Source organism: Pseudopodoces humilis, chromosome 24, assembly GCF_049639895.1.
Source record: "Pseudopodoces humilis isolate 2021_Gansu_Grassland_sample_001 chromosome 24, ASM4963989v1, whole genome shotgun sequence".
NCBI classification, from domain to species: Eukaryota; Metazoa; Chordata; class Aves; order Passeriformes; family Paridae; genus Pseudopodoces; species Pseudopodoces humilis.
Window position 1 is genome coordinate 7,009,471 of NC_142223.1, and position 18,714 is coordinate 7,028,184.

General features: G+C 50.8%; 2 protein-coding genes across 7 annotated transcripts in view; both read left to right on the forward strand.

The window, feature by feature from the left end:
- Positions 1 to 48: 48 nt before the first annotated feature.
- On the forward strand, positions 49 to 1,464 carry LOC102110355 (uncharacterized). Its single transcript, XM_088066708.1, has 3 exons — positions 49 to 673; positions 782 to 1,155; positions 1,204 to 1,464. Exons 1-3 carry the CDS (start codon positions 589 to 591, stop codon positions 1,462 to 1,464), a joined length of 720 nt encoding a protein of 239 aa, XP_087922834.1. The 5' UTR covers positions 49 to 588.
- A 1,582-nt stretch (positions 1,465 to 3,046) lies between these two features.
- PIK3CD (phosphatidylinositol-4,5-bisphosphate 3-kinase catalytic subunit delta) overlaps positions 3,047 to 18,714 on the forward strand; it is a 34,329-nt gene continuing 18,661 nt past the window's right edge. The window contains exons 1-3 of one of the 6 annotated variants that reach the window (XM_088066562.1): positions 3,047 to 3,229; positions 3,618 to 3,874; positions 4,935 to 5,830. The gene's annotated coding sequence lies outside the window, so the exon portion shown is untranslated. Of the gene's footprint in view, positions 3,230 to 3,594; positions 5,831 to 17,052; positions 17,118 to 18,714 lie in introns of those variants that run through there. The other 5 variants (XM_088066564.1, XM_088066566.1, XM_088066561.1 and 2 more) reach the window with 5 other exon arrangements.

Genomic DNA, 18,714 nt, shown 5'->3' on the forward strand with positions numbered 1-18,714 from the left:
GTTTGGGGTTTTTTGTGAAATCATGACTGAGAGTATTTATGTATTATTGTACCGTCTTTATGTTTTATTTTGTAATGTAAATTTGGGGGGCAGGTGGCATAAGCTGATCAACACTTTTTAAAGGAGGATATATTTTAATTAATGACTGGCAACAGCTCACTATTAGTTGTGTACATACAGGTGTGTTTTGAAGGATTTAATGACTTGCAGTGCTTGCACAGATGCAACACTGGTAGAATCCACGTTGCCGCAGCGGAGCAGCTTCTCCATCATCCTCTGGTACCTGCAGGCCCTGCAGGGGTGATGGGGGGCACAAGTGCCGGCTGTGTTTGCCCTGATCCCGCGGGGTAACAAGCGATGGGCATTCACCGGCTTTGGTCGCAGGGACGTGCTCCCGGCCATGGCCAGCGCTGAGCTTTGCCCGGAGCCGCCCGCAGCCCCGCCGGCCCCGACCCGCTCCTGTCGCCGGCTTCGGGGCGGCGAAGCCAAGGCGCCGTCCTGACCCGGCGGCGACCCCGAACTGACCAGACTGGGCCGGGCCGGGGGGTGGGAGGGTGGAGAGGAGAGGGTTTAGAAGGGCCCACGGGGATGGGGCGAGCGGAGTGCGGGGCCATGGCCGAGACAGACCCCGGCGAGCGGCGGGCGGCAGGCACCGAGCGGGGCACCGAGCGGGACACCGAGCCATGCACCAAACTGGGCACCGAGCGGGACACCGAGCCATGCACCAAACCGGGCACCGAGCCGGACACCGGGCCATGCACCGAGCCGGACACCGGGCCATGCACCGAGCGGGACACTGCGGAGGGGCCACAGAAGCCTCCCTACTCGTACGTGGCGCTGATCACCATGGCCATCCGAGCCAGCCCGGAGCAGCGGCTGCCCCTGAGCGGCATCTACGCCTACATCGCGGAGCGCTTCCCCTTCTACCGCGGCCCCGGCCGCCGCTGGCAGAACAGCATCCGCCACAACCTCAGCCTCAATCCCTGCTTCCTACGGCTGCCCCGGGGCCGCGGCCGCGGCGGTGACTGGGCGCTGGATCCGGCTTTCCAGGACATGTTCCCGGGGGGGGATTACTGCCGCCGCCGCCGCCGCCGCCGCCACTGCTCCGGCCCGTCCGCATCGCCCCCGCCGCCCCCCGGGATCCCCCCGGGCCCCGCCGCACCCCGGGCCCCGCCGCCCCCCGGGATCTGCCCGTGCCCCGCCGCTCTGTGGCTCCCGCCGCCCTGCGCCGTGCCCCCGGTGCCCTCCGGCTGCCCTCCGGGGCCCTGGGCAGCGCTGGTGCTGCCCGCCCGGGCCCCGCCCGTGCCCCCGGGGCCGCCGCTGCCGCTCCCCGCCTGGGCGCTGCGCCCCGACGAGCTGGACACGGGGAGCTGCCGGCTGCCGCCAGGCTGTGCCCCACCTTCAGATGAGTGCCCGGCTCCGGGCGAGGCTCGGGGCGCTGCTGCATCGCCGCTGGGCTCCTGAGAGCCGCTGGAAGCCGCCCGGAGATGCCGCAGGAAGAGCGGTGCGGAAAGCGCCTGCTGCGGAGGCTGAGATGCGCCCCTTGCCTCCCTCCTGCTGGCCCGGGGGGAGCGGACCGCGCTTCTCCACTGCTCCAAGGGTTTGGATTCGGGGGGGAATTGTGATTTTGTTGTTGGAGCCTCCAGGCAGCCTGAGAGGGAGCTGCGGCACCGAGCAAGCGAATCGGTACCGCGCGTCCTCTGAGCCTGAAAGCACAGGAGTCCTGCACAGGCCAGTCCTTGCCTCATGCGGGGAAATGAGTCTTTCAAGTGTCCTTAATTTGTTTTGGAGCTTTTCTTTCTAGGTCTGTGGAAAAGCAATATAGGTCTGTTTCGGGTGGAAAATACCTCAAACCAACAAAGCCACTTGGATTAATACTGGAAATCTTGTGGGTTTGTACTTAAAGTGAATTTATACGGGATTTTTTATATGGGTTATTTTATATTGTTGCTGGTTACGTATGTTTGCATATGTTCATTGTTAACTTGTTTCTTATAAACGATGCTGTAATTACTGTGTAAGGATCTCTTCCCTTTTGATTTCAGGAGGAGTAGTTTTTATGTTTTTCCCTCAAAAAAAAAAAAAAGGGTTCAGAGACAAAATGTGCTTCCAATAAGATCCATGATTTACATTTATGAGAAGAAGAGTTCAAATATTGTTATGTGAGGAGCAGCACTTGTTGTATGTTGTATTAATAAAGAATATTTCCTAAGAATTGTGGCTTCAGAAAGTGCTTAAATTATTTTGATGCTTTTCTGGAAAGAAGGTACAACTGAAATTCAGTTTTATAGTGGTTATTTTGTAACTTTTAGACTTAAAAAGTGATTCTAAATGCCATCTTTTAATTCCAACACCAACATGATGAAAACAGTGCTGGAAATGCAGTTCGATTTTCCATTGCCAGGCCCAGTGCACGGAACCTCCTTAGGAGCCCTGCGGTGGGCCCGGTGCAGGCTGAGACCCGGCCCCAAGGGGGGCTTTTAAAGAGGCCTTTGCTGGGTGCCTTTGGGGTTGTTTTGTTGTTGTTGTTGAGTTCAGGGGGTATTTTTTGTTTGTTTGTTTTTTGTGTTGTTTTTTTTTTAAGAAAACCCTCTCCTGTAGATGAGTTACTGCTGTGCCCAATTCTGAAGGGCCAGGTAATAATTGTGTCCAGGTGAGCTGTGGCTGTGCAGAGGTTGGGGGTTGTGGGGGGTGTCCCCTCACACCCCCAGACTCTTCACACCCTTCACACCCCCAGACCCCTCATACCCCTCACACCCTCAGACCCCCCAGGCCCCTCACACCCTTCACACCCCCAGACCCCTCATACCCCTCACACCCCTCACATTCTCACACCCCCCCAGACCCTTCACACCCCCAGACCCCTCGGACCCCTCACACCCCCAGACCCCTCACACCCCCAGGCCCCCTGGACCCCCCCAGGCCCCTCACACACTTCACGCCCTCAGACTCCCCAGACCCCTCACACCCCTCACATCCTCAAGCCTTCATACCCCTCACACACCCAGACCCCTCAGATCCTCACACCCCCAGGCCCCTTGGACCCCTCACACCCTCGGACCCCTCACACCCCCAGGCCCCTTGGACCCCCCGACTGGGCGGATTGGGGGTTTGGGGGCATCGGGAGGGTCTCCTGCCCACAAACCCTGGGTGCCCGCAGGCTCTCCTGCCCCGTGTGCCTGCCCAGGGATGATTTCTGCAGCGGTTGGCCTGGCCGGGAAGGGCCGAGGTGAGTGGTGACCATTTCTTCCACAAGGGCTGCGGAGGCTGGCTCGGGTGTGCTCCCACCAAATGCACGGGCAAGCTGCTTTTATGTGCCCTTAAGTAAAGATCATTCCCGCCGGGGTCGTTTCCCTTAAACACGAGAGGTTATAAGGTGTGTGTGAAGTGAGTTTCGTGGCCCGGGGTGTTTTGTGAGGGGCTCTGAGCCCGCGAGGCGCTCAGGCAGCTTCGGCTTTTGTGGGTTGGGAGTGAGGAATTTGTCATCCCTCTGTGCTTTGCGTTGAGGTAGCGGCGATGGGCTGCAGGGCCCAGCCCAGACAGGTGGAACTCACAAATAAATCGCTTTTCCCATCCATTCGCGGCCATTTCCAGCAGCTTGCCGCTTTGTTCTGCAGCGTTTCCCTGTGCGGGTGCCGCTAGATGGGGCGTTCGTGCCGCACCCCGCCGGGACGGGCAGGGCTCCTCCTGAGACACCGGCCCCCTCTGGAAAGGGAAACGGGAAACTCGCGTTGGAGCTACGCCAGAGAGACTCGGAAAGTCTGCACACGGAGAAGGGAATGTTCCAGCGCCGTTTGCACCTGCGGGGGTTCCTCCTGACACCCTCACCCAGCAGCATTCCCCATCGTGCTGGGCGTGGGTAATTTTCCTTGAGGTGAGGAGGACTTCATGGTATTCCTAAAAAGAATGGTAGGGATGGCCTTGGCTGAGTTATTTGTGGGTCAAACGTTTGGATTGCAGACTGCGTGTTCCTCCTCCGGTTGCACCGGCCTGGGCTTTTTGTCCGAGCAGGTTTGGATAATGAGCCACAGCCCCAGCAGCAAACAGCTCAGTCTCTTACATGAGTGTTCCGATGCAAATGCCACACAAGAGTTAATCACCACTTCATCTGTCTGCCTTCTCCAGAGGCTCCTTCAGTTGTCAGCAGGGATGGTCTCTTACAAAGAATGATTCAGAGCATTTCGATAAAGGCCCTGCTCTGAATCACCACTTGTAGGAGCATCTTTCTTCATCAGTGATTTAAAAAGACAAAAAAATTAGGAGCCTGGGAAAGCTGTCTAGCTCTGCCAGCAGAGAGAGAGGTGCTGGGAATCTCCCTCAGGCTCATTCGGGCACCCTCAAGCTCCCCACAGACCCTGCCTTGCTTCTGTGGCTAGAACAGAAAGCTGCAGCATGGGCTGCGCTCAAACCAGGGGATGCCTCATGGTTTGCATGGTTTCCTTGGCAGCTCAGAAGTGCTGGGGCCTCTCCTGACTTCTGCTTCCCTCTGGAAGTCGGGGGTCTTGCTGGTAAACTTCTCTCTGGGGTTTTTGGCTGTGTTTAGAAAACCTGACCTCTGCTTATTTTTCTCCAAGTTATAGCCTAAGGTCAACATTCTCATAGGTTTTATAAATAAACCCCAGCCCAGCACATCCCCTTGTGAACAGTACAGAGGCTTTGGGCAGGACAAAGGAAATTCAGCATTCCCCTTTCCCACCAGTAGATATCAGACTGTCTAATTCTTCTCCTTTGGGTGGCTTCATGTCTGTCCTTACTCCTTTGCCCTTGGTTTTAGCAATTAACAGTGGTTTTATGTGTTACTAACATTAGACAAGCAGGACAATTTCTGTGCATGGGGCTAGGTTAGTACAGATGTAAAAAGCTTTTGATTGACCAGATCCAAGCATGGTGTAGGGAGGTTCTGGGCTGACCTCTCCGTGTGTTAATGCCTACAGCTCATCCTGGGCTGGCACTGGCTCTGGGATGTGCCAGGTCGTTTGTGCCTTCACCGTGTGCACTGTCACCCTCTGTGGCTCAAGCTGTGCGCTCTCATCCCACCTGGATCCACTTTGGTTTTGGAGTGCTGGCCTCCAGAAGCACTGGCCAAACTGTGTGTGTTGTTTGGCTTTGTCCTGGCTTTCAGCAATACCAGGATTCCCAAGACATTTCCTCCTTTCCTCTTTTATCCAGACGGTTGATGTAAGCACAGCCATGGTTATGTGCTGGGTGAAGCTGGAAATGTTTTCTCTGCCTTGGAAGCCGGGGTGCTGGCATGATTTTGGTCATTTGCTTGGCCTTTCTGTCCCTTACCAGTGTTTTTGCCCCAGCTGTTGTTTCTTCGTCTCCCCCCTTTTAATCTCTCAGCCTTGTGTTGGACACTGAAGAGATTTAAGGGTTTGAGCAATGAAGAAAAGCTGGAAAACAAAAAATTTGTGTCACAATTTGCCAATTGTCACAATTAGCATGGGGTGAGTTGGGAGAGCTGTGAAGAGAGCTGAAGACAAGAGGATCCAGTGGCTTTCTTCAACAGAGAGATGTAACTCGGAATTCTTACTCGTTAAACAACCACATGGGCACAGAATGGTGCACACACGTGTTTGGATTGCAGCAAATCATAGATAAAGCTCAAACAGCCTGCAGAATGGTCCTCAGTGGATCTTTGAAGCAGCAAATCTGAACTTTTGAGGACAAGGGAGTTACAAACTTTCCCTTGAAGCCTAAAATGGATGCACCTGTGGAGCAGAGTCTGATTTGAGCTGTTCCTGGTGGCCATCAGAGCCCAGGGAGCTGCATTTCCCTCCGTGCTGCTGGATTTCCCCTCTCCAGCTCCGTACCCAGTTTCCCGTCAAGAGTAAGTTGAGCATTTCTCATCGAGAATGTGGCCTGTGGTGAGGGGGTGGGAAGGGAAGAGGGGGTGGGGTGAGTGCTGGGGGAGCTGGGGTACTGCAGTTTCGTGCCTCAATCTGTATTCTCTCTCCTCTGCATGGCTTCCTGTTTTTTCACACCACTGCTCTTAGAAACAACAAGCTGCAAAGAGAGCAGGACAGGGCTAGTGCTTGGTCACCTGGAAGAAACCCCTGGAAACACCTGCAGGAGATCTGGGTGCAGGCTCTGGAAAAGGCAGCGTGTGTTTGTGTGCTCCCCAGAGCCTGTCCCACTGAGCTGGCTCCCCGAGGAGGGGGTGCTGGTGGCTGTGTGCTCCCCATAAATGCCCTGCTCAGTGCTGTGCAGCAGCAGAACTACACATTCATTTTCATCTTTGTTTTCCTCAGCTGCTCTTGAGTGGACAAACCTAGAACTTGTCCTGTTCTTAGGAGTCTTGTGATAATCAGTCAGAGGCACTCAGTGTCAGAATAATGCTGAATGTTGAATCACCAGTGCTGATTCCTGCAGAATCTTGGATTTTATGCTTTGAAAGCCACCATGCAGTCTAGGTTTGCTCCAGTGTGTGAAATAAGGAAGGATCTGGTTTGAAGTGCCCTCCCTTTCCATGACCCTGGGCAGCTTGTGCAGCTGGACAAGAGTGAACTCTTAAAGAAGTGGTTCCCAAACTGAGAACCAGGGTCAATTATTATCTGAAAATCCACAAAGAACTGAACATTCTCAAGCTCTGTGACTTCTGTTTTCAGGGGCCTGACAGCATTCTTAAAAAACCAAGAAGTTGCATTAGGAGCTGTGCTGTCGGTGTAATTTCTGTATTTACTGCCATGTTTTCTCCCTGCTGTTTTGAAAGGGAAGGAAATCGCCTGTTTGACAATAAGTAAATGGGAAAACGTGAAGAAAGCTGTTTAAAATCTGTAATTCACCTTCATAGGTGAATAACTGGAAGGGTTGAGGGAGTGCTGTACCACATAGGCCTGTGTCACTTTAGTATATGATCTGTGCTCTGTTCAATGCTACCTTAGGGAGGCAGCAGGAGCCCTGTGCTCTAGTTAGTGTGAATATTGAAGAATGGGAAATTAAAAATAGTCTGAAATCATTGTTGTACTGATTAAAGCTAAATTCTCTACAAGCAGCAGTTTTTGAGGAGCTCCATGGCCCCGGATGCTTTGGTTCAGGGCGTGAGACAATTGGGTGTTTCTGAGATTCTATTTCTGTGGGTGACATCAGGGCTTTGGTTTGCTGGCACGTTGCTAAGTGACTTCCAAAGCTGCTGCTGTGGGTAATGATGGAGGAGCCCAGGGAAAGGTAAACAGAGGATTGGGTTGCTCAGCCTTGTTCTGGCACTGGCTGCTCTCGGCAGGAGGTGGGTGGGCAGCCAGCACAGCACAGCTGCTGCAGCAGTTCCCTGCTTGCCAAGCACTGCTGCAGCAAGGAGATGAAAAATGGGGAAGATTGCATCAATTATTGAGCCTTGTAAAAATAATTAGCCAGACAACAGCAGGCAAATGGGCCAGGAGGAGAAGGAAAACCAGCTGCCAAAGCAGAGAAAGACAGGACTTCACTGGGGATGGGAAAAGATGGGGAATTGTGTAAGATTCCCTTTTAATCAGGGGCTGGGGAGAGATAAAAAATTATGAATGAGCTTTGCATGCACATTAGAGCTGGACAAGGAGGAAGGGGGCATCCCCTCACTGAAGCTGCTTCCACCAGAGGCTCCAGCAGACCGAGGGCCATTTTTGTGTCTTTTCAACAGGTACCAGTGGTACCAGGTGTGACCAGTGACACACAGAGAGGTGAGCACAGCTTGTGCAAATGTTTGTCAAGAAGGGTTGTCTGACTTTTCCATGCAGGAATTGGTGCCAGGGCTGTAAGGGAACTGGACAGAATGTTGGTTAGTCCAGTTTCTAAACGATGGGAATAAATTTCCTTTAGGATTCCTTTTCCTCCTTCATTCTACGGTTCCTCCCAGAGCCACCAGCGCGCTCATGAATGATTTTTGCACTGTAATGCTGTGGTCTCTGATCTGTGGGCAGAGCTGTCTGCTGCGATACAAGGATGTAGTTAATAAGATTTGACAACCAGTCTCTACTGTGTGCTAAATGCCACTTGGTCATTGTGATTTCATGGTGACACTCATTCATGTCTTCCAGATTAATTCCAAGGGTTGTTTCCCATGATCACTCTTCCCAGCACCTCTGTTTAGAATTTAGCAGGAATCCCCTCCTTGTTCTGTAAGGTCTTGCAGAGAGATTTTTCTGCATTACCTAAGCAAATCTTTTTGGGTTTTGTAAACCTGTGATGCACACAGACAGCACAGAAGCTACAACTGTCTTCTATGTTAGAGGAAACAGCCTGTCACTTGGCTGTTCTTAGTCCTCCCACCAGAATTTTTTCTTCAGTGAAGGCAACCAGCCAAAAAGGGGAGGGAAAAGGCAGGTCTGGGAGAAGCCCCCTTGCAGAGAGCACTTGCAGTCTGTAGAGCTGCAGTGCTGTCCTCAAGGAGAGCCAGCTGCACCTGTGGAGTAGAGGGTGATTCACTCACCCATGATGAGATCTAACAGATAATCTTAACTGAGGTAAATAAACAAGTATCAGCCTAAACTTAATACTAGAGTTCAGTTGTGTCTGTAATGGAAGGTTTCAGGGAATTTTTGGGGGAATTTGTGCTCATGCAATCAGAGATGCTGACTTGTTCAGAGCAGGGGAAAACATTTTATTCAGAATCAGTTATGCTGCTGGCTGGGTTTTTATGGCCTCTTCCTCTATTTTTTGTGACATAAGAAAAGCAGTGTGACTGGTTTTAATTTTTTGCTGTAAGACTGATCCAAGGCAATGAGTGGGGAGCAGTGCTGGACAATTCACTGTCTCCTGAAGCTAACAATGGAAGAAGGCCACTTTTCCCCGGGCAGGTTTGCTGGGCTCCCTCATCTTTGCTAATTCACATGAGGGCAGGACATGTGTTTACCAGCAGCAGCTTGCTCCTACCAGGTCTCTCAAGTACAGCCAAGGTAACAGGCACAACCATCTGGTGAGGAGCTGGAAACACCGAGCATCAAGGAGGAGATAAAAAATTAATCAAGGTTTGATTGTGCTGTGGCTGGTCACTGCTGGCCAAAGAGACTGAAGGGCCCTGGAGGGATTGTGCTCAGTCAGCTCTCTCCTGTGCAAGTTTGTTGTGTGTTGTCATCTTTAATTTTTTGCAACTTAACAGGATTTCATGTGCTATTTTTTGTCATTTGTAAGTTGAGTAGGTGTTTGGCTGCCTTTCCTCCTGTGGTCAGCTGGAACCCCACAAAAGAGGCTCACAGAGAGGAGAAGGGGAAAATGCTCTGATATTGTGGACTGAGCAATTCCCAGTGCCTGTGATAAATCTGATATCACCAAACATTCTGCCGTGCCCATTATCAGAGATAAGGGAAGACAAAGATTCAGTAAAGATGAGAGCCATGGGGAGAGCTCAGCCACGCTGGTAAATGAGATCAAATGCCTGTATTTGTATTTTGCCCAGAGGAGGGATGCACATTTCAAATCCCTGCGGGCTTTTGCTGGCTCTGATTCAGCAGTGAAAAAAGAGGTGTGGGTTTGGAGGGGTTTGTTGGTTGAGTTTTTGTGATTTGGCAATCTGAGGGATCTGTTCAAACCTCCAGGTTTGCTCTGTGGGTCCTTGCAATGACAGAAGTGTGTGGTGTTTGGGGAGCAGCCAGAGGTGCTCGTGTCTGTCCCACCGCGGCTTCCCATGGCAGGGAACACATGGCCTGAGCAGCAGCAATCAATAAAGCTTTGAAGGAAGAGAAGAATGCTAAATAAATAATGTGCAGGGAGGAATAGTCAGGGCATGACCTGCTAGCAGGGAATGGGCCGTAAGTGGGTGCTGGCAGTAAAAGCCCTTGTGGCACATCAGGGGCTCTGTGCTTTGAGAGGGCATTTGTCTGGCTCTAGGGTGGGAGCCAAGAGACAAGTGTGACAGACTGGGAAATGGCACAGAGAGAGAAATCTTTCTGATAAAGGAGAAGTCCAAGGAGGAGGAAGAATGTATTTTTAGTGTCAAAGAGCTTCTGAAATCTTTTTGCTTCTGCCACCGAAGGAATCACATGTGTAGTCAGTAGTTGTATTTTTGTTGAGGGCTTCTAAGGGTGGGGAGGAATGTCTTTCAAGGCAAACTTTTCTCTAGGGGGTTGAGTGAGTACCTCAGCTCTCCAGAGCACCCCAAAGCATGGGTGCTGTGTGCTCATCCCATTCCCAAGGTCACAAAGTGTGGCTTGGCAGCATTACTGTGCTGTCCAGAGCAGCACATTCCTGTGCAGCTGGTGCTTAAGGAAAGACGATGCAGAGATTTCATTACATTTTGTCATTAGATTTCCAAGGCTAATTCAGAAAGCCGAAGTCGTGCTCAATCCTCTCCTTTGTGACCGTGCTGTGTGCCCGTTCTGTTCTGTCAGCACCCAAACATCATTCCCCTAGTGCCTGTGAGCTCTGTGGCTGTTGCTGCCCTCTCCTCAGCCCTGTCATTTTGTCATTTTAGCCAGCAGACTCTGCTCTGTGTCTCTGGCCTTTAAAGCAGAGCAAACTGAAAATCTGTCTCCTGACTGCCGCTAAAAGCACCAGACAGAAAGTGGGTAGGAGGAAGGAAGTGAGAGGTTGAGTTTTTTCCTGTTGCAGGTAGCAAGGAAATAAAATAGGAAATTCAATGCAAAGTTATCATCTTGCTGAGCCCCCCCAGCACCACAGTCTGCAGATGTTTTATGGCTGCTTTTGTCTGATGGTTTATTCCTCTTTGTGTCACGGTAACAGCTGGACTTGGGTCCATGTGGTGCTGCAGAGCAGCAGAGACTCCTTAGAACAGGGACAGTGTGGGTAACACTGGCATTTTCCCTATTAGAATACAAGGGGAGTTGCTGTGAGCTGGACATACCAATACAGACCTGGCTATTGGGGCCTGGTGAAAATGGACTTGCTTCAAATTTAATCCAAGATCTTCACCATTTTCAGGTGAACGAGTGGTTGTAGGGGCAAAGGTGCCCAAGCTGTGCAGGTTGTGTTAGGCTGCTGCCATTCTGTGAAAACGGAACAGTCACTTGGGGGCTCAGGGGAGGGGGACCCACCCTGGCTCAGACCTGGCTGCTGCGTATTTTAAATTATTATACTCTCATAATAGACAGTGGAGCTTTTTACTTTAGTTTTTGGGCCACATTTGCCCTTGTAGCACATAATGCAAGTGTTTAACATAGTACTTGTCCTGCACAGTTTCCCAGTCCTGGTTGTGTTTAGGCTGGCTGGACTGTTCCCTTCTGTGAAATACATCTTCTCTTCTTTGTAAATATTTCTAAAGACTTAGTGAAAACAAACATTATCTATTTCTAGACCAAAATTTGAGGACAAAAATTTTGCGCTTTCCCTCTACTGAAAAGAATTTGTTTTTCCTTCATCACTGTTCCCAGGGTAAAAGTAGTTACCTCCAGCTATGTAAATGAGTCTTCATCAATATATCTCAGGTGGAAATTCCCCTGTTTGCAAATGGAAATTTTCCTCTGGTTACAGCAAAAATAATTTTCTTTCAGCCAGAGCCATCTCTCATTTTAGAAAAAGGAAGAAAAATTCCATTCACATTCCTTTTCTCCTTGTTGTCACTGATGACTCATGCAGTGGCCTTTACTACTTATTTCTGAATCTTAAGTGATTTTTCAGGTGGCTGCTAAAGAATTCTTAAAGCATTTGTCACTGGCATCTGCCTCACTTGGTAACATGATACATATATTCTGATTTTTATGCAGAGAGTGTATTTGTTTGGGTTCTGAATGTTGCTTAGTTTGGAGTACACATTTTAGATGTCAAATAAAGCTAAACAAACAAAAACCACTGAAATACAACAAACTCTTGAGTTTGTGCAAAATATTTAGCACAGGCAGGCACCTGCATCTGTCTTCAGAGTGCAGCCAGCCACCCACACACGAGCCTGCAAGATCCGGTCTTACTGGAAACAATTAATAAAGACCCCCAAAATTCCCAAACGGGATGAAGGGCTTTCTTTTTAGCACTGTGAATTTATCACTGAGGTCTAATTTTGTCAACTTGAACTGTGCTTCTGAGTGTGGGAAGACTGGGTGCTGCTTTCCTTCTGGTAGCAAAGAAAAGGATCCAGAATCCCCTAACAGTAATTTCAAGAATAAATAGCGTGGTTTAGTTAAATAGGCAGTTACAATTCATAATGGAAATTTGTGGTTTTAAAGATCACTCACTTGTACTGCAAAAAAAGAAAACAAAAATAGAAAGGAAAGTTGTTTGTCCCTCCTCAAGAATGGATAGTCAGAAAAGGAATGGAGCTTCTGGCCATCTGTGTTTGACAATTTTTAGTTTTGTATCAAAAACCCATCTTCAACAGAAGTGAGCTTTTGAGTGGCATTCCCTGAGAGGGGGGAAATGCTGTGTTTGTATTGCAGTCATGCTCTGAAGTGATAAAAACGTGGTGTGCCCCGACACTGATGCTCTGAACTCGTGCAGCACCACCGGCTGAAGAGCTCAGATGAGTTGTGCAAACAGCAAAGCTTCCCAAAACGCCCTGTGGGATACGAAGGAACATTCCCAGTGTTCTGCGAGCAGGGAAACGTGATGCAGTAAAAGCTGTGACATTGACACCAGTGTGAGGAGCGGAACAGGAGCCTCTTGCCTGTCCTTGAAAGCTTTGGGTTTTCACAGCAGCCTGTGAAATTTTGCTGGGCATTTTTGTTTATGGGGCTTTTTCCCCCAGACAATTTTGTCTTCTATTTTTGCAGTCAGTAACTCCTGGTATCCCTGACAGAGCTGTAGCCTCATGCTCCTTGCAGGACTGGGCCAGCAGCATCTCCTCCTGTCTCACATTTGCTACCTTCCCCTCTGTTCTCGGGATGATGTGCTGCTGCAGCACCCACAATCCACAGAACTTGCCTTTTTCCTCAACACTAAACTTTGGCATGGGCAGAGATCGCAACTCAGAGATTCTGACAGAGAAGCAACAAGGAGGTACCAAACAAACCCTTCTGCTTCATTTTGATCACTCTGAAGCAGAGCTGCCTGCAGGGATTGTTCTCCTGTTGAAGTCCTTTGGTGCTGCTGATGGCCAAGGTGGGAATCTCAGCTGCCGCTGCAGCTGACTCAGGTCATGTCTTGTTACATTTTTGCTCTGCAAACGTTTATGGGCGAAGGAGAGAGGAACGCATTGTTCTCAAGCCTGCAGTATCCTTCATTTAAATACATAGTCACACAAATAAAACAGTATTTTTATCTGGACAAGGACACCAAATTAGGCCATTTTGGCCTTCAGCAAGAGAGCTGAGTAGCTTTGTCATCGTTTTCCCCTCTTTCTGTCATTTTGGGTCACAAGATTGGCACCATTTCAGAAGCTTTTTGAACAAACAGACTGCTCAGGTCCTTGAATCCCACCCCCTGATACTTCACCATCAGCTTCTTACAGCTCATGGAAGATTTTGCTTAATGGCATTTTTGTTTGAATGCATGGTCATCAAAGAGAAAAACGTGCTGAAGCTTTGTTGTGGTTTTAATCTCTGAAATCTCTCTTGTGACAACATCAACAACTAAACTGTGGCCTTGTTCCTGAAAGAAAAACAGCTCATGTTATAACCACGGTGTCCTCAGCTGTCCCAAAGACTGAGCTGTGAAGTAAATGCCACGTTTGTCTTCAGGGCAATGTCCTCCTGAGAAGGCTGGGAGAAGAGAGGGAACAGCACCTGTTTGGGGTGGGTGAAGGATGTCTGTGTGTCAGGATGTGACAAGTTAGGGATTTATGGAGTGGTCAGTCCAGGGAGCGGAGCTGGGGGCTCGGGGAGGCCCTTGACCCTGTTCCTGTGCTCTGTCAGGTGCAGTTACAAAACTCGGTGTAGTTCATCTTAATTCTCCTAATGTCCCTTGACATGCATGTTGCTTGCTTGCAAGAGGACCTGGGTGCCCTATATATATATATAAAATGTATGTATATATATATATACACATACATATATATATATACACATGTATATGTATGTATGTGTGTTTAAATAAATGTCCAGAGCCTGTAGCAGTATAGTATTGTTCTATAGCACAGAGAGCTTTTGTGTAACATGGAAAAAGAAACAGTGGCTTTCAAATGTTGAAGCAGTTTGGTTTGGCCAGAGGATTTTCTCAAGCAAAGGCTGTGGCCCGTGGCTGTGCTCAGGCAGGTGAGCCCCACTGCTCACCCCCAGCAGCCAGCACGGATCAGTGCTGCACACTTTGGGTGGCTGTGATCCTATTTCAGATCTTGCTTGAAAAAAAAAGCGAAGAAAACCCCGTTTTGAGTTTGAAATGCAGGCGAGTTCCCAGCCGTGTTTGCAGCGGGGCTGCAGCCGGCGCGGTTCCCCTGAGCAGCCTTTACCCTGCACAGCACTAACCACATGGAGCACAGAGCTTCAGCTCTCCTCAGGCTGCTCAGGCTTCCTGTTTGCCTCACGGTGCAGTGAGATGCAGCGGCTTGGGGTGGTTGCTTGGTTTGTCCCATGAAGGCGAAGGACGAGGGAGACTCTCCTGGCCCCGTCTGGAAGCGGGGAATACACTTCAGAAGTGTTGTTTATTCACCAGCCTCTCTGTGGCTTGGGACCCGGGAGGGCAGTCAGGGTGTTTGTCTGTCTGGGTGGAAGCGTTCTTGCTGGGTGATGCTGTAAATAAAGGTGTTGTGGTGACGTTGCTCGCTGTCATCCTCCCTCCTGCTGTTAAAAGCTGACCGTGTCTCATCTGCAAGCATTGCCTGAATTTCCTGGTGGTGGGACAGCAGTGAATGTTAGGCTGGGGTCTGCATCGTTCCCCAAGCAGGACAAGGCACGCCTTGACTCAGCAGCAGCGTGGAACTGTGTGATTCTGCACATTCACCAGATGAAGTGACACAGAGCACATGCCCACAGGCAGCAGGGGAGCTTGAGAGCTGAGAACACAAAATTAACCTTTCCGCTTTCTGGGCAATCTGGGGAAATGTAAACCAGACTGGCATGGGGTGAAGGTGGTCACTGTGAACTGGCATGCCTTGCAGGTCCCTCATGTCGGGTGCATTTGAAATAATGCTACTTGTCCTTCTTAGCAGTGTTCTCTTCAAATGCATTAGCCCTGTTTGGTTCTCAATAACACAGAAGAAAAACAACTCTCCCTTCTGTTCTTCCTGGAGGTCTCAGATCTTAAACTTAGCAGGTTGCAGTATTTTTTCTGACCGAGTTCCTTTTTCCCTTCCCTACAGTTTCTGATGTCCAATTTCTCACAGGCCATGTGGGCAAATGCCTTGTTGGTGTTCAGTACAGCTGTACGTGTGAAACTTGGAGATGATGAATAGAAAAGCTGTTGAAAAGGGGAAAAAAAAAAACCAAAAAAAAAGAGAACAGAAACCAGAATTCCTGTAAACAGTCTGTTAAAAATATCTTCAACACATGTCAGCACCAATGATTTAAAATAGACAATTTCTGAGTGTTAAAAGGTCACATGGAGACATGATAGTGGATTCAAATGCAGTTGAACAATGAGTGTTTCAACAGTCACATCTTGTACTGTTGGCAAGATATCTGTGTTTGCCAGCTAGTAATGTTCAGGGAAAAAAAATGAGTCAGATTGCAAGAATAATGAGCTTTTCTTGGATGATAACATAGAGCTGGGGGGGGGGAAGAATTTATACCTTAATCACATGTCTCTGGTAGCAAAAGCTTTAGGAAAAATGGTGATTCTCGGAGTCATGAAACTGCAGGACCAGTTGAGGTGACACAGTAGCACAAATGCCCTGTGCCAGGGTTGGTTGTTTCTGTGTGTGGCAGTGAAATAATTAAAATCACAAATCGACGTTCCCAATATTTTCTCATTTGTGACCCAAAGTACAGAGGGCATTTCAGAGGAGATGTGTGAAAAGAGAGAGACTTTCAAATGAGCACATACATGGTCTTTGAGTATCTAATTGCTGCTGAAAATTTAATGAGACAGAGAGGAATGACTGTCTTTGAACACTGGAAACATTTCTTGTCTCCATCTGCTGCTGCTTTGGAACCACTAATTTCCCCTGACAGTTGGGACAGCTGCACTGAGCAAAGGGTGATGGCAGCCCCGAGGGGTGTGAGGAGTGGCTGAGCCTTGGGGAGCTGCTGGGATGAGACCCTGCACAGTGTTTTAGTGCCTAGGTGGGCTTCCCCTGCAGTGCACAGACCTGTACAACAGGTTGAGGAGAGAAAAAAACCCAAGTGGATAACCCTGTGTGTCCTTGGTACCAGCATTTAAAGCGGTGCTTGGTCCTGTTCCCATGATGAGCAGGTGGAAGTGGAACACCAGGCACGGTAATACCTACCCTGCTCCTGCTTCAGACCCATGGGCACCCTGCCTGCCTTGGAGGGGGCTCTTTTCATCCCTCAAATCCACCTGACTCCGGGATTTGGGGTATTCCCCATCCCTATTGTACTGTTACCCACTGAAAGCGCTCTGCAAGTACCACCAGGGTCTCTCCCCTTCTCTTTGTGGCGCTCTCCTTTTCTCCTACAGTCCATGTCTTTTCCCTTTAAAGGCCCTTCTCCCTCTTTTTCTCCCAGACTCAACGCCAGCCAATTTCTAGGGTTTCCACAGCTTTTCAGATGAAGAAAGAACAGTTGTATGACTGAGGTTGTCAAAGGAGCGCTTTCCAGGAAAGGAGTGAATCCCAAACCATTTCACATCTCCTGTGTGGGCAGTTTGACGCAGGTGTGGATGCAGGACCTGCCCTCGGTGCTGTGCTGTTGTTGGGAGTCAGGGCCGCCGCCAGTGCGGCAGAGGGTGGCACACGTCATGTTCCGGACACTCGGTGCGCCCGGCAGCCGGCGGCGACTGCTGCCGCGTTCCGTGCCGGCATCTCCCGCTGCGAGCGGGGCCGGGCCCGGGGCGGGGCGGCTTGGACACGGCGGTGCCGGTACCGGGCCCGGGGCGGGGCGGCTTGGACACGGCGGTGCCGGTACCGGGCCCGGGGCGGGGCGGACACGGCGGTACCGGTGCCGGGGCGGGGCGGGGAGGGAGGAGTGGGGTAAGGCGGTACGGGGGCCTGGCCCGGGGCGGGGCGGAGACGGCGGGGCCGGGCCCGGGCCTGGGGCGGGGCGGACACAGCGGTACGGGTGGCGGTGCGGGGGGGGGGCGGGCCCGGCGGGCGGGGTGCCGCCCCCTCGCCGCCCGTAGCCGCCTCCCCTTTGCGGGCGGGGCCGGAGCGGGGCCGGGAGCGCGGGAGCCCCGCAGCCCCCGGGACCCCCCGGCTGCCAGCGCAGGTGAGCGCCGGGACGGGGCCGGGCCGGGGAGCGGGGCCGGGGGCTCCGGGGTGCGCGGCCGCCGCTGCGGGGCTCGTCCGGGGCCGTCTGCGGCAAATGCCGGCTCTGCTCGGGCGCCTTCAGCGAGCAGCGCTGCTCCTCGGGAAAAGCGCTTCTCTCTATGGAGAGCGGGGCTTTGCGGAGCCTCGGGGCTTTGCAGAGCTGCTGACCGCGGCGTGCGAGCTTGGAGCTGCTCTGGGGCCGCCCTTGGTGCTGTGTCCTCCGTGCTGGTGACAGCGGATGGATGGATGGATGGATGGATGGATGGATGGATGGATGGATGGATGGATGGATGGATGGATGGATGGGGACTGGCTGTTTTGGCCAGTAGCCACCTGCTGGCCCACCCCCCACTCTGGTGCTGCTGGTGTCTGCCTGGCCTTTACGGTGGTTTGGCACATGGCGCGTTGTCACCACAGTTGTCACTCCCGGGCTTGGGGAGTGGCAACACCTGGTCATCCAGGCCTTCCCTGGTGTAGGACTTGTGCTTCTGGCTCAGCTGTTGACAGCTATGTGTGCTTCTGCTGTGGGTTAGCTTTGGATCATGTTTTTGGCAGGGCATGAGGGAGTCCTTTAAGAGCTCTCAGAAGAGAGTCTCGAACACATCTTGCTGCTGTATGTGCCTGAGATGGCAACCTGAATGTCATGACAGAAGTCATTAGAAATGCATAACTTGTTTTTGGTTATCATCAACAAGATGGACTCGGGTTTCTGGTACGGTGGAGCCACTGGGAGCAGTTGAGAAAGCCTAATTTCAGCAACTTCTTCAGCTGGAAGCTTTCGTTTATCACAACTTCCTCCAACTCCCAGGCTCTGCCTGTGTTAGCAGTAATAGCAAGGGTACAAGGATCTCACAGCAGTTTGCCAGCATTTAAGAGTTACAACATCCCTCATGAGTTACAGGCTGTACTTGAGCATGTGAGAAGGCTGAAGCACAGAGGAGTTTGTTGTTTGATGTGCAGCAAACAATTGTCAGGTTTGGGAACGGAGCTTTGCAGAGTTTGGTTTTCAAGCTTTTGCTTTAACCACTGAAAATATATGGTTTCCTACTAGGTAGTTCCTCAGGCAATACTGTGAACTTGCCTAAAAGCATATTGGAGGTTTCCACCAGAGAAGGGTTCTTGAGTCTCCCATCAGATACTTTTCCCACTCTCTGGTGATACTGTTTTACTCCCAGAATGAGGAATGGCTTTACATTTCTTTTTCTCTTAAGTTGTTTTGCCTGAGCTCCTCTTTCCCTGCCTCTGGCTATTGCTTCTGATTGGATCTAATGTTCTGCTGAGCTTGAATGATGGTGCTCTGATGCTCTTCTGGAGCTGGGAGCCCCAAAAACTGCAGCCTGTTTTTATCACCACGTGTACATTCTGCTTTCCTATCTCTTCTCTTGCTGACAAGCCCTTTCATCATCAGCCCTGCACACAAACAAGGTTATTCCCAGTTCAGATCACATTAGTGTAGTTCTGCTTCCATTGCTTTTCCCTGTGAGCCTGTTTTGTGGGAGTGTGTATAGGTAAGGTGGGCATTGAAAAATTTAAAGGCTCAAAGAAATCTTTATTTC

Excerpts from the sequence above, each read along its gene's own strand:
- LOC102110355 (XM_088066708.1), top strand. The coding sequence starts at position 589 with ATGGGGCGAGCGGAGTGCGGGGCCATGGCCGAGACAGACCCCGGCGAG. Across the intron at positions 674-781 it reads CGAGCGGGGCACCGAGCGGG|GCACCGAGCGGGACACTGCG; the intron begins ACACCGAGCCAT and ends ACACCGGGCCAT. Across the intron at positions 1,156-1,203 it reads CCGGGATCCCCCCGGGCCCC|GCTCTGTGGCTCCCGCCGCC; the intron begins GCCGCACCCCGG and ends CCGTGCCCCGCC.